Raw genomic sequence first — 18,418 nt, 5'->3', positions numbered from 1 at the left:
GACGTTGGAAGACCAATGAGCTGAAAAATAAACCACCCTGCCCCCCCCAGTGGCAGAATTAGGCCCATCCTTTTAGATTGTAAGCTCCCATGAGCAGGATCCTACTAAGGGCTCATTCACACCAACGCGTTTTTAGTTTTGCCAGAAATGCACTACAGTCCATTTAACATGGTTTCCTATGGGTCACATTCACAACTCTGGGCCAGATCCACAAACGAATTACGCCGGCGTATCTATTGATACACCGTGTAATTTCAAAGTTCCCGCGTTGTATCTTTGTTTTGTATCCACAAAACAAGATACGTCAGAATGAGGGATCGATCCGACAGGCGTACGTCTTAGTACGCCGTCGGATCTTAGGTGCATTTTTCCTGCGGCCGCTAGGTGGCGTTTCCGTCGAATTCCGCGTCGAGTATGCAAATTAGCTAGATACGGCGATCCACGAACGTACGTCAGGCCGGTGTATTTTTTTACGTCGTTTGCGTTCGGCTTTTTCCGGCGTATAGTTACCCCTGCTCTTATGAGGCGTACTCAATGTTAAGTATGGCCGTCGTTCCCGCGTCGAAATTTGAATTTTATACATCGTTTGCGCAAGTCGTTCGCGAATAGGGATTTGCGTAGAATGACGTCACCGTCGTAAGCATTGGCTTGTTCCGGTTAAATTTTGAACATGTGCACTGGGATACCCCCACGGACGGCGCATGCGCCGTTCAAAAAAAACTTTGTTTACGTCGGGCCACGATGCATTTACATAAAACACGCCACCCATCACATCGATTTGAATTGCACGCCCGTAACTTACGGCGCGCATTCTTTGAGGATTAAAAAAAAAAAGTAAGTTACGGCGGCGTAGTGTATCTTAGATACGCTACGCCCGGCGGAAATATGCGCCAATGTACGTGGATCTCTGTGTTTTCCCCGGGTGTGCTTTTTGGAAAGGGTAAAGCCTCATACACGATCGGACTTCCAACTGACTTTTCTGTGGATTTTTCTCCGAATGGGCGTTGGCCATGAACTTGGTTTGCATACACGCAGTAGGACTTTTTCAGCCAACAAACTCGAACGTAGTGACGTAATAGATGTACTACGTGGTTTTTCTGCTCTTTATCGCCACCCTTTGGGCAACTTCTGCTATTGCTGTCTGATCTTTAGCATTTAGCATCCTCCCCTTCTTCCACAGTCCTTAATCCATCTCCTGATAGCACAAAGCCTTGTGATCACTCTGCACATGCTCAGTTTGGTATATATTGCTAGAGTTTTTTTCTTTTTCTTGGGAGGGTGCATGTGATCAGCACAGGACCAATCAGCACTGTCCAGACAGAATGTCAGGGGTTCTGAAACCTCAGAGGACAATCAGGGGAGAATGAAAACTCCTCCTACAAGCTTTAACCAGACACTGATAGAAGTCACAAGACTGTTATATACTGCTGATGAGAAAAGGTATTTAGCAGTTTATATTTACTAAAATAAATGCATTTCCATGTTCTGTGTACTGGGGGAGACCATATATTAGTGAATGCAGGGTCATTTTAACAATCCCGAGTGTAATTGGGATTGTGATACTGTTGTGGGAGGCCTCTCCATGGCCGGCTGCCTCGTGCTCATCCTCGGGGATGTCCCCTCATACCTCTCCCTAAAAAAGGAGCGGGGTGTGGTGATTGTGTTCGGTACGTATTATCTGAACACTCTTGTCCTGATAAACGATCGTACATATTTTTGCAGGTGGTTTTAAACCTTTTTCGGCCGATAGCGGGGGTTAAAAGCGCCGAACACCTCCACAAAAATGATGCGCCCGCAAGCTAACCCCCTTTGGAAGAGCGATTCCCAAGAAAGGGGTTAGCTCTTGCGGGGAGCAGCTAAGAGCCACCGAGGGACCCCAGAAGACCAGGATCGGGGACAAAATGAAATATACACACACACACTACATCTTTACAACCTCTTTAAAGCGTCACTAAAGGAATTTTTTTTTTTAGCTAAATAGCTTCATTTACCTTACTGCAGTCCTGGTTTCATGTCCTCATTGTTCGTTTTTGCTCTGATGTTGCTGTAATTCTTCTCTGTTCTGGACACTTTCTGGTTGTCTGTTTCCTGATGACCACAGTACTGGGAGATTCTAGTTTCATGTTCCAAACCATCACTTCTCTATGGCTCTGTATAGCACAGAGGCAGGATAACATACAAAAAGCCTTTTAGTAAGGATGAGCTCCAGCGTGTTCGCATAGTACACGCGCAGAGCCTGACAGGAAGTGTGCACGGCGCTGCGCTAATCACATCCAGGGACACATTGTCCCGATGCTCGGCTGCAGAGATCGGGAAATGTCTCCCTGGCTGTGATTAGCGCAGCGCCGTGCAGACTTCCTGGCGGGCTCTGCACGTGTACCATGCGAACACGTTGGAGCTCATCCTTACCTTTTAGCAGTCAGATCTCTCTGCAAGGAAATCAGAGGGTCCATCCCGTGTGAAATGAACCAGTCCGCAGATCATCAAATTTTGGGTTAGAGATGAATTTGGAGGATGCCCAAGCTCATTTCTAGTTGTTATTACAATATGCGTTTCAGAACTGGCCCCAAGAATCACAAGTGATGCTCAAAGCGCGCAGCATTAACTACTTTTGGCGAGCCAGCCAGACCAGTCCACCTTGGTCTGCTGTACCCTCCACACAACCCAACTGTAGTCCGGTACTGATGAAAATCCTGTATCAGTAAACAGGCTTCTATCATCTGTGGACCAATTTAAACTTCTAAACATGCTGACATAAATCACACAGTGATAGAATACCCCGGGAGACAAAACGGCGATGGGTAATTAAAAACACATTTTGCCATTGAATATCAAGAACGCAAGCTTCTTTAGTAACGAAAAATTCCCTAAAGACCACATCGGTAAACAAAATAGCAGTTATTTACACTCTGATGTGCGACGGTTCAGACTCTGCCAGGCTTTTAAAGTTGTTTGGCTTCACTTAGGAGATGGATCGGATGCCCAGGAACACATCTCGTACATTAATGAGGTATCCTCCATACACGACTATCATTTATTCCTAATGAAAACCCATCCAGAGCTCTTGTTGTGGGTCACACCATCTTTAATGAGAACGATGGGAAGGATTAGTCAATAGGTAATGGAGCGTCGCTGTCTTCGGAATGCTGTATTATAAGGAGAGGATTCTTGCAAGGGGTCACCTCTAAGAAGTGGCTGACGGGTCCCTCTGGCTTGGTGCCTCCTGGATGTTGAATGGCACTGTCTGCTTCCTTCACAACTGGAAAGCTGTCAGCGGCATCGTGCCCATGGGGGACCTCTGGGGCGTTACCTGCCACATGCGCTGTCATGTCTTGTACAAGAACAGGTGGGAGGGTCGGGGAAGGATCTGCGTTTTCAGCTGTGGCAGGTTGGCTGGGTGTTATCTCCACAGCCCGTATGAGCGCCGTCTCCTGCAAGTCCTGTGTTTCTGATTCCTCTGAGCTGCTGCCGCTCTCTTCCTCATCAGACGAAGTGCATTCAGATGAGGAACTGCTGGAAGTTTCAGACGTGATGATGGCTGCGGGCTGCCTGGGAACGCCGCCTGCAGTCTCCAGCAATTTCTCTTCCTCTTGTACCAGACTGGCAGCTTCCTCTAACTCTTCCAGCTCGAAGCCCAGGTCTGCTTTGGAGAGGCTGGCAGCCTGCAGCGAGTCTGCGAGACCTGCCAGTTTCTTGGACCTAATCGAGGAATGGGAAGGAAGAAAAAAAAAACGATTAGTGCCAATGGGTAGACAGATACAAAACACACACATTTAAGCAAGTTATATATTGCCTTTAAAAAAAAATCTCTAATGCATATTGAAAAAGAACTTCCATCTGTATTTTTTTTTTATAATCACTTTTTCTGCATTTAGGGCCCTTTCACGCGGACGTGTCCATGTAGGGCTCCGCTTTGCTCAGCTGGGATCGCTCCGTCGATCCCTACTGAGCAGGCAGATGACAGGTCTGTCTCTGCACACTGTGCAGGGACCGACCTGTTAGAGCGCCGCTCTCCTCTATGGGGGATCGGAAAAAGACAGACCGTAGAGTCATCCGATCCACTAGACCAGTGGTCTCCAAACTGCGGCCCATGGGCCAGATGTGGCCCTTCGCTTGATTTTATCTGGCCCTTGGGGTGCTTTTTTTATTCATTGGCACCAATGATGGGGCAGAATTTCTCCCAATGACCCCAATGATGGGGCAGAATTCCTCCCAATGACACCAATGATGGAGCAGACTTCCTCCCAATGATGGAGCAGACTTCCTCCCAATGATGGGGCAGAATTCCCCCCAATGATTGGGCAGAATTACTCCCAATTACACCAATGATGGGGCAGAATTCCTCCCAAAGATGGGGCAGAATTCCTCCCAAAGATGGGGCAGAATTCCTCCCAAAGATGGGGCAGAATTCCTCCCAAAGATGGGGCAGAATTCCTCCCAATGATTGGGCAGAATTCCTCCCAATTACACCAATGATGGGGCAGATTTCCTCCCAACGATGGGGCAGATTTCCTCCCAACGATGGGGCAGATTTCCTCCCAACGATGGGGCAGATTTCCTCCCAACGATGGGGCAGAATTCCTCCCAACGATGGGGCAGAATTCCTCCCAACGATGGGGCAGAATTCCTCCCAACGATGGGGCAGAATTCCTCCCAACGATGGGGCAGAATTCCTCCCAACGATGGGGCAGAATTCCTCCCAACGATGGGGCAGAATTCCTCCCAACGATGGGGCAGAATTCCTCCCAATGACACCAATGATAGGGCAGAATTCCTCCCAGTGATGGGGCAGAATTTCTCCCAATGACACCAATGATGGGGTCCAATGACACCAATGATGGGGGATTTTGTACTCCTGATGGCCACAGTCCGGCCCCCTTAAAGTCTGAAGGACATTAATCCGGCCCTTTGTTTAGAAACTTTGGAGACTCCTGCGCCAGACGGATGGAAAACAGGGTTTCCATCCGTCACACTTTAGCGTGATTGGAGCGGGTTGGATGTCACCGCTGACATCCGTCGCTCCATAGAGGTGCACGCAGCGTCTTTCCAGGTCTGCCTAAAAAACGGTCCGCCCGTGTGAAAGGGGCCTATAACAAATTTCAACTTACAACATAGAAATACACACTACACAAAATATTTACACACAGTCAGAATATCCGATTAAAAGCTCCCATCAGACTTTTTCCATCGGAAAATCCGACCGTGTGTACGCGGCATTATAGATTTGTTCTTTTCAGGTGTCTTTACACTGATACAAACTACTATGACTTACAATATTGTGATCACATCCAAACGAAAGCCTAAGGCCCCTTTAACAATTGTACGACTTTTTCTGCGACTTTGGACATCAGAGTCGCATGACAAGTCATATCCCATGATTCCCAATGATAACCATTCATGTATGTGCGACTTAAAGTAGTCCTTGTACTACTTTGGTCTGACTTTGATGCGAGTTGAGAATCATAGACATTAAGACCCCTTTCACACTGAGGAGTTTCTCAGGCAGTACAGCGCTATAAATAGCGCCGCTATACCGCCTGAAAAACTCATGCCCAGCCATCTCAATGTGAAAGCCCGAGGGCTTTCACACTGAGGCGATGCGCTGTTAAGAGAGAAAAAAAATCCACCAAGTCTTCATTGGGTGGATATACAAGCTGTCCCATTGATGGCCAGCCATAGAGAACAGACTCATTTGTTATTCTCTTAAGGCCATTCATTCTGTCCTTGTGATTAACCTGTTTAAAGCTATAAAATTGTCAGTCAACAGAGCAGCCACACAGATTTATTACTGGTGTGTGAGAGATAACATTATGATTAGTGAAGCGTTTTGCTGTTTAGTCCAACCATATAGATGTGATACTTCCCTGCAAGACTACCTGCCCTCCAACAGCCCTGAGTCACTTTAATCTGTCTATATTCTGCCTTCCCCGGTTCCTCCTTTACCCCCATTTTTTTTTTAAATAAAACCTTAATTTTCATTACAAACCTTAATTTGGACCCATGTGCTTCTCCATGCAAAGTAGGTAGGTAGATCATGGCTGGTGGAAGGGGCCAGGTACTTTTCATAGCTTCCTGAAAACATGCCAGCACCTAAGGCCCCATTCACACTGGGGGCAGGGGCAGCATCTGCAGTAAAGCACTGCTATTTTTAGCAGCGCTTTAGCGTCAATTTTGCTGCGCTATTTGGTCGCCTATCTGGGTGTTTTTACCCCCGCTAGCGGCCGAGAAAGGGTTAAATACCACCGCAAAGCGACCTCTGCAGAGCTATAGAGGGGGAAAAAAATTGTTTATTCTCTACGAAGATGGTTCACATCTCCAGTCCAATTCGCCTGAAGCCAAATGCCTGAGGCTCAAAAAAGTTCTGGAGCTTTTTTTATCGCTCAAATCAGGCAGATTTGAGTGTTTTTGGCGGGTATTTATTCCCATAGAAATGGATAGAAAAGTGCCATTTGCGCGTTTTGTTGCGCATCTGCGCGCAATTTTTGTACAACATAAAAAAGCAAAAATACACAAATAAATAAATGTAAACTAAATTTACAAATAACGAAAAATCATCATAATTATATAAAATCAATAATACCTTTAAAAATATTTATAAATAATAATTGCTATTTATTTTGTGTTGGGGTGCCGAGTTATCTATTATTTTTTATTTTATTTTTAGGGGTTAATTATTTATTCTTAGTATTCATTTATTTATGATTACTTTTATTTTTTTTGTATTTTACATGTATTAATAATTACCGTTTTAGAGATCGATCTTCTCCGCCGCTTCCGGGTATGGGCTGCGGGACTGGGCGTTCCTATTTGATTGACAGGCTTCCGACAGTCGCATCCATCGCGTCACGATTTTCCGAAAGTAGCCGAGCGTCGGTGCGCAGGCGCAGTATAGAGCCGCACCGACGTTCGGCTTCTTTCGGCTACTCGTGACGCGATGTATGCGACCGTCGGAAGACTGTCAATCAAAATAGGAACGCCCAGTCCCGAAGACCATACCTGGAAGCGGCGGAGAAGATCGCTCTCTAAAACGGTAAGTACTGCTTCGATTTAAAAAAAACTACCCGATTCCCCTTGACAAAATGAGCATCAATCTAATGTTAAAAATATTTTTTTCGGGTGAACTCCCGCTTTAACACCTTAACCAACAATAAAATAAAATAACCCTATGTCAGGAAGCTAGTTCAGCTAATACGAATTCTCATACAGCTAATGCAAATTCTTCTGCAGCTACTGCTCATTCGCTAAAACCGATTCTCATGCAGCTTATGCAGAAGAATTTGCATTACCTGTATGAGGATTAGTATTAGCTGAACTAGCTTCCTGACATAAGGGTTATCTATTGATGTTATTTTTGTTCAGGTAAGTACCAAGTACTACTAATTAATAAATAAATAAATGTAAGATAAATAAAAATAATCATTAATAAATTCAATAAAAGAATACGAATAGTAAATAAATACTTGACCCCTTATCCTAACCCCTGTAAGTCGCACATCTATGGTGTCCTACTGCAATAGATGAAGTGGCAACCTCAGCCTGGACTCTCACCAGGCCATGCATCCAATGCATTTCACTCCGCCCCGGGGCTTAGTCATCCCAATAACTAAGCTCCAGAGGCTGAGTGAAACGCATTGGGGCGTGGCCTGGTTGGAGTCCAGACTGAGGTCGCCACTCCATTCATTGAAGTAGGACACCATAGATGTGCGACCTCCAGGGGTCACCCTTCCTTTCTTGAACCTTTGCAGGGGCCAGGAAGGGCTCCATCCCCTGTTAGGGTCAGGATCAGGGTTAGGATTTCCCCTTCAAGAATAAGGTTAGGACTCAGGAATTGGAATAGGGACCTCCCCCAGAGGTTAAAGGTCAGAAGGCAGGTTCCCAAAGGAGCATGTGCAGAGCCTTGGTGTCTCTCTGCACATACTCAGCACAGGGCCAATCCGCAATTTTAATGCATTTTTTGCTGTGAAAATGACAATGGTCCCAAAAATGTGTCAAAATTGTCTGATGTGTCCGCCATAATGTTGCAGTCACGAAAAAAAAAAAACGCTGATCACCGCCATTAGTAGTAAAAAAAAAAATAAAAAAAATAAAAAATTAATAAAAATGCAGCAAAACTATCCCCTATTTTGTAAACGCTATAATTTTTGCGCAAACCAACCGATAAACGCTTATTGCGAGTTTTTTAACCAAAAATAGGTAGAAGAATACATATAGGCCTAAACTGAGGAAAAAACATGTTTTTTTTTATATATGTTTTTGGGGGATATTTATTATAGCAAAAAGTAAAAAATATTGAATTTTTTTCAAAATTGTCGCTCTATTTTTGTTTATAGCGCAAAAAATAAAAACCGCAGAGGTGATCAAATACCACCAAAAAAAGCACTATTTATGGGGAAAAAGGACGCCAATTTTGTTTGGGAGCCACATCGCACGACCGCGCAATTGTCTGTTAAAGCGACGCAGTGCCGAATCGCAAAACCTGGCCTGGGCATTTAGCTGCCTAAAGGTCCGGGGCTTAAGTGGTTAATGCATCAAACTGCACCTGGTGTGAATGTGCCCTCATTGCTTTGGGTGTATTGGTGGTTGGGACCTAGAAGGGGCATCTGTTAGTTTTCTTGCAACCGGTCAGCCAAGAAAGTGACCCAGCCTAACGGTCTTGTGAGCTACAAACAGATTTCTTCTTTGAAGTGTGTTACTGCAGCCTGTGTCCTGACAGGAAGTGAAGGGAAATCACCCCGGTGGGGACACGGCTCACAAATGAAACCTGGCAAAGGTACCGATGTACTCCAGCAATGCCGGGTAATATAGACGCTTCATTTGTAGCTTTCGTACTTTTCACACTGATCTACATGACCGGCTCACTGAGTCCCGCGTTCTGCTCTGCGCCTTGTCCTGGCCTCCCGGCACGCGGATACTTTATATTCTAAGCGTCATGTTATGCCTGAGATGAACGCGAGGATCTGTTTGCAGTTATAAGCAGCTGGATGGATCACAAGTGGCCCTTTCCAGGGGGAGACTGAGAATAACAACGTTTAATCCCGGTTTCCTCTCATTCCATTCCTGTGACATTACCGGGCTGGAAATAGAAGAAAGACAAGCAACCAGCAGAAGATTAAGCAGCTCCAGCTCTGACCTAAAATGAACATGTGAACGAGGGGTTTGGGCGGCTTTTGGCACTGGAGACACTACAAGTCCCAGGGTTCTATAAAAAAACACATTTGGCTGATACACACTCTTAGGTAGATTCAGGTAGATGTGCCTACACTTACGGCGGCGTAGCTTAGCGTGTTTAGGCTATGCCGCCGTAAGTTAGCTAGGCAAGTACATGATTCACAATGTACTTGCCTGCTAAATTACGGCGTAGCCTAAAGCGGGCGGGCGTAAGGGCGCCGAATTCAAATGTGTGTAAGGGGGGCGTGTTTTATGTCAATAAGGCTTGACCTTACGTTTTTTCCTTACTGCGCATGTGCCGGGCGCCTACAATTCCCAGTGTGCATTGTGGCCAAGTACGCCGCACGGGTGTATTGATTTTGATGTGGACGTAAATCGCTATTCGCGGACGACTTACGCAAACAACGCAAAAATTTCGAATCTCGAAGCGGGAACGGCGGCCATACTTTAACATGACTATTCCATCTAATAGATGGAATAACTTTAGGCCTGATAATGGCTTACGGAAACGGCGTAAATGTACTGCGGCGGCTGGGAGTACGTTCGTGAATCGGCGTATCTAATTCTACGCCGACCGCAATGGAAGCGCCACCTAGTGGCCATCCGAAATATTGCAATCTAAGATAGGACGGCGCAAGCCGTCGTATCTTAGATATGTTTAAGCGTATCTCTGTTTGAGAATACACTTAAACATAAGTCGGCGTAGATTCTGAGTTAGGTCGGCTTATCTACTGATAAGCCGGCCTAACTCTTACTACCTATTTGGGCCAGATTCAGAGAGATCGGCGTATCTTTAGAGTGGCGTAGCGCATCTGATATGCGCTACGCCGACAGAACATATAGAGGCTCGTACTGTATTCACAAAGCACTTGCTCCCTTTCTTTCGCCGGCGTAACGTAAAATGGCCGGCGTAAGCCCGCCTAATTCAAAGTAGCAAGGCAGTGGGCGTGTTGTATTAAACTTAACCGTGACCCCATGTAAATGCATGGCCGAACGAACGGCGCATGCATGCTCAGAATCACATCGCATATACTCCCTAAGATACGTCGGCTCAATGCTTTCGCCGTGAACGTAACCTACGCCCAGCCCCATTCACGTACGACTTACGCAAACGACGTAAAATCCGACGGCTGTTCCGACGTCCATACCCCAACATGACTTACCCCTGCTTTATGAGGGATAACTATACGCCGGACGTAAGCCTTACGTAAACGGCGTAGCTTACTGCGACGGGCGCAAGTACGTTCGTGAATTGGCGTATCTAGGTAATTTACATATTTGACGCGTAAATCAACGGAAGCGCCCCTAGCGGCCAGCGTAAATATGCACCAAAGATACGACGGCGTAGGAGACTTACGTCGGTCGGATCAAGCCGAAATTCAGGCGTATCTAGTTTCAAGAATACGGCACAGAGATACGACGGCACATCCTACAACTTACGCGGCGTATCAACAGATACGTCGGCGTAAGTTGTCTGTGAATCCGGCCCTACATTACCAAAAGTATTGGGACACCTGCCTTTACACGCGCATGAACTTTAATGGCATTCCAGTCTTAGTCCATAGGGTTCAATATTGGGTTGGCACACTCTTTGCAGCTATAACAGCGTCAACTCTTCTGGGAAGGCCGTCCACAAGGTTTAGGAGTGTCTATGGGAATGTTTGACCATTCTTCCAGAAGCGCATTTGTGAGATCGGTATGGTTGTGTATGGTTAGCTTCAAAACAAAGTAGAGCGATCTGAATAGTGCCAGCTCTTCAGGAGTGATGGCCTTTGCCTGGGTACTGTGACCCGAACTCCGATGGGAGTTGAATTACCGGCTTCTATGCTCTGATCAAGTCGCTCCTTTGTGAGTACAATGTATCTTTATTTTATTAATGAAGAGTGTTCTATCTGCTCTGTATAAATTTCACTCTTCCTACAATAATTATGTCTGGACTGTCGTCTTCCAGCAGAGCTGCAGCTTGGTTGGTCAAAGGTCATTACAATATCCGGCCATCCTCTAAATGAAATGGCGCTGTGATGTAGGCCCTCGAGATTTGCTACACACACTATATTGCCAAAAGTATTGGGACACCTGCCTTTGCACGCACACAAACTTTAATGGCTTCCCAGTCTTAGGCCCATTTCACACCTATGCATTTTTAGGGCTTTTTTGCATTTTTCAGATTTGCACTACAGTACATTAAACATGGTTTCCTATGGAACACATTCTGTAGTGCAAATCTGCAAAAAGCACAAAAAATGCAAAGGTGTGAATCAGGCCTAAGGCCCCTTTCAGACGTGCGGACCGTGGGCCAGATTCTCAAAAGAGATACGACGGTGTATCTCAAGATACACGTCGTATCTCTGTTTATGGCCCCGGGTATCTATGCGTCTGATTCCTAGAATCATTTACGCATAGATACGGCGTAGATCCGACAGGTGTAAGTCACTTACACCGTCGGATCTTAGATGTAATTCTACGCTGGCCGCTAGGTGGCGTTTATGTTCATTTCTCATTTGACTATGCAAATGAACCTGATACGCCGATTCCTGAACGATTTTGTGCCGCCTCGTCGTCGTTTCCGTAAGCGTAAGGTTACCCCCTGCTATATGAGGGGTAACCTCACGTCAGTCCGCCATATGCCATATTAAGTATGGCGTCGGGTCAGCGTCGTCTTTTTCCGTTGTTTTACTAAGTTGTTCGCGAATAGGACTTTACGTCAATGACGCTCACGTCGGCTTCATTGACGTTTTCCGTCGTGAGCTGGAGCATGCGCACTGGGCCATTTTTACGGCCGGCGCATGCGCAGTTCGATCGGCGCGGGGGCGCGCTTAATTTAAATACAAGCCGCCCCCTTTGAATTACGCGGCCATACACACTACGCCGCCGCAAATTACGGAGCAAGTGCTTGGAGAATACGGCACTTGCTCCAGTAAGTTGTGGCGGCGTAGTGTAAATGGCTTACACTACGGCGCCGTGGATTCTATGTGAATCTGCCCCCGTATGCCCGCTTTTTCATCCATCCGTTTGCGGATGAAAAAGGGACATACATTGGTCCCTATGTGATTGCGGGTGTCAGCAGATAAACATCCACTGACACCCGTAATCACCCGCCTCCACAAAGATCCGATTTTGCAGACGGAAGAATGTCCTATTTTTTCTTCCGTCTGCGGATCGGATCGGATGAACACGGACAGACGGTCCGTGTTCATCCGATCCCCCCATAGGGGAGAGCAGAGAAAAGACAGGGCGGTCCCTGCACAGTGTGCGGGGACCGCCCTGTCAGCCTGTCAGAGTTGAGGGCTCTGTGCAGTATAAAAGCAGTGTGAATGGCAAGCTTTTATGAAACTTTCAGCAAGCTTTTGCAATGCTTTTGGCAAGCTTTGAGCCGCTTTCTCCAAGCATTTAAATCACCCTTTAACTTCTGTTTGGAAATCTTATACACAGATCTTAATAGGAATGATGATTATCACTTTAAAACACGCTGCTAGTGGGCTTCATCAGGTATTAAACAAGCTTCAAGTAGTGCTGAAGCCTGCTAGCAGCTTGTTTAAAGTGGCAATCAGCACTCCCATTAGGATCTGTGTTCAACTGTCACGCTTACCCCTAACGCAGGTGGTCAGGCATTATAGCTGGCTTCTGTGTTCTTCACCTATAGCAGCCCCTTTTCCCATAAGGCAAGCAGGCCTACAAGTACTCTGTTGCCCCCAAGTCTTTAACATTGCTATAGTGCCTGGCTACCATGAACTGAGCAAAGCAAACAGGTTTGTGTGGTTGGCAGACAGGCAGAGTGGTTCAATGACAGTCCAGGTACAAGGTAGGCAAGGTACAGAATAGTCGGGGGCAATTCATAGTCAAAAGGCAGGCAGAGTTCAGAGAGTAGTTGATATCCGATCCGTGGTCATAAATAGGAGAATCCAAATAGCAGGGCAGGACGGACAGACATTGCACGTATTACCAGTGGCAGCGGGTGGAAATAATTTTGGGGGGGTGCAAACAGTATAGTATTCATTCGCTGTTATAACACACCTGGGTGGGCTCCAGGTTGCTTGCTCTGCGACCCAAGCCCATCTGATTTTGAAGCCTATTAGAGCCCCTGCCACTGTAATTCATATGTCTGGTGACCCGAAAGGTATGCTATGCATGAATCTACTCATTACCATATAGGGGGTGGCCTGGAAAGAGGGGGCGGCGACTAGGTGCCCCTAATGGATGAGCCGCCACTGTGTATTACACACACATACACACACTCTATCAAGAGCATGAGACTGCAGGCTTGGCTGGCTTAAATCAGGTTTGGTCTCCACCCAGACCACACCATTCACCTTGCAGGTGGACAGGCAGAGAGATTGTGACCAGCAGCTGTCAAAAAACAGGAGTGTTTACATTCTCCTGCCATCAACCTTTACAAACGCGAACCAAATGGAAAAATTAAAAGCTTCAACAAAGCTTGCTAAAAGCTCTGCAAATACTTTGTCAAAGTTTGCTGCACACACTGCTGTTATAAAAGCGGAAGCTCGTGTGAAACTGGCCTTGTGGTTACAGCGCTCTCATTAACCTTAATGGTCACGTTTGAAGGTGTCTATCAAACTCTGGAAGTCAGTCTGATGGCAATAGTAGAATTTAACTGGGCAGTTGGGTGCGGTAAAACCACGGCTCAACCGCCTGTTTTCCCTTCTGGCCACCAGTCTGAAAAAACTCTTAGGGCCAGATTCTCAAAAGAGATACGACGGCGTATCTCCAGATACGCAGTCGTATCTCTGAGTCTGGCCGGTCGTATCTATGCGCCTGATTCTTAGAATCAGTTACGCATAGATTTCTATTAGATCCGACCGGCGTAAGTCTCTTACGCCGTCGGATCGTAACTGCATATTTACGCTGGCCGCTAGGGGCGTGTACGCTGATTTACGCGTCGAAATATGTAAATCAGCTAGATACGCAAATTCACGAATGTACGCCCGGCCGACGCAGTACAGATACGCCGTTTTTGTTAGGCTTTTCCCGGCGTAAAGTTAACCCTGCTATATGGTGGCGTAAGTGCGGCGTACCAATGTTAAGTATGTCCGTCGTTCCCGCGACGAAATTTGAAAATTTTACGTTGTTTGCGTAACTCGTCCATGAATGGGGCTGTACGTAATTTACGTTCACGTCAAAACCAATACGTCCTTGCGACGTATTAGGCGCAATGCACACTGGGAGATTTCCACGGACGGCGCATGCGCCGTTCGTGAAAAACGTCAATCACGTCGGGTCACAGAACATTTACATAAAACACGCCCCCCCCTGTTCCACATTTGAATTAGGCGGGCTTACGCCGACCTATTTACGCTGCGCCGCCGCAACTTACAGAGCAAGTGCTTTGAGAATACAGCACTTGCCCGTCTAAGTTGCGAAGGCGTAATGTAAATCGGATACGTTACGCCCGCACAAAATTACGCCGCTGGACGAGAATCTGGCCCTTAATGTGGAATTGCACATTAATAACAAAACTGCGTATTTTTCATTAAAGGAAATAAATGGAAGAGATTACCTCTGTCCGGAGTATTTCCTCCCCCCCGCCCCCCAGCACGGCTATGTGTCAGCATTTTTCTGTGCCGCCGCCACCACCGTACAGAAACACAACATTCTGCAACAAGCCAGTGCTTATAAATCTCCTAGAAAGGCCCAGTTTCATTTCCGCTGCACGGCTCCCCGCTAACCTTCGAGGCGAGCCGCGCCGCCATCGCAGCAATCAGCCCATAATGTAATACACAAGTCCCCCGAGGAAAGGCTGAGGTGCTCATTCTCTCGGCTGAATGGCTTTTAAGAGCTTCATATTCCCTCTCCCGGGAGGATAATCATTTAACTTGTCACAAAACTTTGCCGTCTATCCTCTAATAGGATTTTATTTCCCGCTACAATCTCCTTCGCCGCTTTAGGGAGGCGGCAGCGTCTCGCCGCACACGAGGCCAGCTCCTCTGTGTCCGATCTGTAGAGGTCAACGCGGGTCCATGGCCAGAAGAGATCGTCATTCACCCATTATGCCAATAAATCAAAGTGCCCATTAAAGTGTATCTAAAGTTGAACGCAGTAATAAACCCAACAGCAAACATGTATTCTATTGCAGCTTAACAATTCTTAGGCTGCTCTACTTTTCTTTTTTTAAGCTTTCTTTCTTCTATTTTCATCTGGTAATCCAGCCAGCAAGTCTGATGTTTTTTAAAAGCTCTCCAGTAGAATGTATCAGTTTACATGGATGAGACAAACTACACAATGCTGGCAGGGGTGCTTACAATAATCAGCTTTTATTTCCCACCCCCACTCAGTCTTTATGATGGCAATTATGAAGAGTGATCAGATGAATTGCAATTAATTGCAAAGTCCCTCTTTGCCATGAAAATTAACTTAACCACTTAACCCCCGGACCATATTGCTGATCAAAGACCAGAGCACTTTTTGAGATTCGGCACTAAGTTGCTTTAACTGACAATTGCGCGGTCATGCGACGTGGCTCCCAAACAAAATTGGCGTCCTTTTTTTCCCACAAATAGAGATTTATTTTGGTGGTATTTGATCACCTCTGCGGTTTTTATTTTTTGCGCTATAAACAAAAATAGAGCGACAATTTTGAAAAAAAAAATATATTTTTTACTTTTTGCTGTAATAAATATCCCCCAAAAATATATATATAAAAAAAAATGTTTTCCTCAGTTTAGGCCGATACGTATTCTTCTACATATTGTTAGTAAAAAAAAAACAAAAAAAACGCAATAAGCGTTTATTGATTGGTTTGTGCAAAAGTTATAGCGTTTACAAAATAGGGTGTATTTTTATGGCATTTTTATTAATATTTTTTTTTTACTAGTAATGGCGGCGATCAGCGATTTTTTTTCGGTACTGCGACATTATGGCAGATACTTCGGACACATTTTTGGGACCATTGGCATTTTTATAGAGATCAGTGCTATAAAAATGCATTGGATTACTATAAAAATGCCACTGGCAGTGAAGGGGTTAACACTAGGGGGCGGGGAAGGGGTTAATTATGTTCCCTGGGTGTGTTCTAACTGTAGGGGGGGGTGGACGGACATGGGGAAATGACTGATCGCTGTTCATACATTGTATGAACAGAAGATCAGCATTTCTCTCCTCGACAGGACCGGGAGCTGTGTGTTTATACACACAGCTCCCGGTCCTCGCTCTGTAACGAGCAATCGCACGGGACGGGAGCGAGCGCGGGGGGGCACGCGTGCGTCCCTATTGGCTGCGGGGTGAGGTGACGTATAGCTACGTGCTCTCGCCCAGCAGAGCCGACCTGCCGCCGTAGAACTGCGACGGCTGGTCGGAAAGCTACAGGAGAGTCAAGACGCCTACTAACACACAGCTCCTTTCTCTATCTGCAACTTAGAGAGCGTCCTGACTCTCCTGTAGTCCAAGGGAGGGGGCGAGCACGACACTCCACACCAGGGAGAAAGCCTTGCATTACTGTGTGGAGTTACAGACAGAAGAACAGGAAGTGAGGATTTCTCAGAAGAAATAAGGACATTTAAAAGCAAAATGGAAGGATGAGGTAAGTGAAGGAGGACTGCACTAAGGTAAAGGAAGCTATTTAGGGAAAAAAAAATTTAACCTTTACAACCCTTTTAAGTTAATTTTCATGGCGAAGAGGGACTTTGCAATTAATTGCAATTCATCTGATCACTCTTCATAATTGCCATCATATAAGCGGAGGCAGCAGACTTTGTGAAAATGAATATTTGTGTCATTCTCAAAACTTATGGCCACGGCTGTACATGTGGCGGCTACATTCGTTTTATTTTTTAGGCTTTTGCAGCACAGAAGGGGGTCCCCAGCATACTTTTAAGCTAGCAAGCAGAAAAAAAAAAAAAAATGATCCATCTCAACACATGAGCAAATATATATGCAAGCCACACCGCCATGTCAAGGCCCCCGTGATAAATGTGGTCCCTAAGGTCTTGTTTACACACGTGGCAGTGATTGACGCCCCACTGAAAAGAAATCTGCGGTGGGACAGGCGGCTGGGAAGTGATGTGTCACCACCTAGACTTCATTTTAACCCTTTAAATTTATAGCTACAAATTTGCCTAAGTCGCAACTCACACTGCTGATTGGCCCAGTGCTGTCACATGATCTTCCATTCCCAAAAGTAGGTTGCCTGCTGGTTTTCCAGCATGCTCACCCGGCTCCTGCCAGACCAGCTCTCATACACACGGGCCAAATGTCGGCTGGTTTTTATTGAACTGTCCGATGTCGCCCGGCATAGGGGGCTTAAGACCTCTTTCCCACAGTGGTAAAAAAAAAAAAAGGAAGCTGAGCCGATGATTTACTACCCCAAGCTACCCACCTAAAGGCTAAACAGCAGGAGGATGTGGTTCATATGCTGCAGCTGCAATGCTTTAAGACAATTTTAATGCAACATGCCGAGCTGACAGGTGGCACCACCTGTCAAATTTGACTATAAGTGCATAAGCCTCATTATAAACTTCGGCAGAAAAAAAAAAAAGCATTTATGTAGGCACTGAATGCCCAACGGTGACCGCTTAGACCAGCCTTTCCCACCCTTCCAACACAGAGGAGCCATTGAGATAATGCATCGGTCTCTGGGAGCCCCTGCTAAAAATTACTACGGAATCACAAAGCACTTGCGCCGACGTATCTCGAGATACGCTGCGTAAGTGCAAATATGCGCTGTCGTATCTGTGCGCCGGGCCCACAAAAAACTAAGATACACCTAAAAAACAGGCTTCATTCCACCAACGTAACTTGCCTACGCCGGCGTAGAGTGGGCGCATATTTACGCTGGACGCATTTGATTTTCTATTCAAATATGCAAATGAGGGAGATACGCCGACTCACGATCGTACTTGCGCCCAACGCAGGCTACGACTGGTGCGCGTAAGTTGTACGTACGGCGTAAAGTTAAGCCCCGTAACTCAGCAGCAGACATGTAAAGGTCTGCATCAGGGAACATAAGGTGGCGTTTTTTATGTAGTTTACGTTGGACGTGTGTCTGGATGGGCGTAGCTTACTTTCATGGCGTAGGCTGTGATCAGGCGTATCTTAGGTAGTTGTTCCGACGTGGTTTTGAGCATGCACACTGGGGTGCGTCCACGGGACGGCGCATGCGCCGTTCATTATACGTATCTGTCTGGTGCTTGGCCCATCATTTGCATGGGGTCACGCCTCATTTGCATGGCTCACGCCCACTTCCACTTACGCCGACTTGCGCCTTGGAAACCCAGCGCAGTTTTGGGAGCATTGGCTT

General features: G+C 46.3%; 1 protein-coding gene across 4 annotated transcripts in view; it reads right to left on the bottom strand.

Moving 5' to 3' along the window:
• Positions 1-2,829: 2,829 nt before the first annotated feature.
• The window catches only part of SHQ1 (SHQ1, H/ACA ribonucleoprotein assembly factor), a 111,755-nt gene continuing 96,166 nt past the window's right edge, over positions 2,830-18,418 (bottom strand). For all 4 annotated transcript variants that reach the window (XM_040359064.1, XM_040359066.1, XM_040359067.1 and 1 more), the window contains exon 12: positions 2,830-3,699. In XM_040359064.1, the coding sequence (XP_040214998.1) occupies positions 3,108-3,699 (592 nt within the window). In that variant the 3' untranslated portion in view covers positions 2,830-3,107. The remainder of the gene's footprint in view (positions 3,700-18,418) is intronic.

This window comes from Rana temporaria, chromosome 7 (assembly GCF_905171775.1).
Source record: "Rana temporaria chromosome 7, aRanTem1.1, whole genome shotgun sequence".
Lineage (NCBI taxonomy): Eukaryota > Metazoa > Chordata > Amphibia > Anura > Ranidae > Rana > Rana temporaria.
Note: the sequence above shows the minus strand (reverse complement) of the source record. Positions and strands in the feature narration are given on the sequence as shown.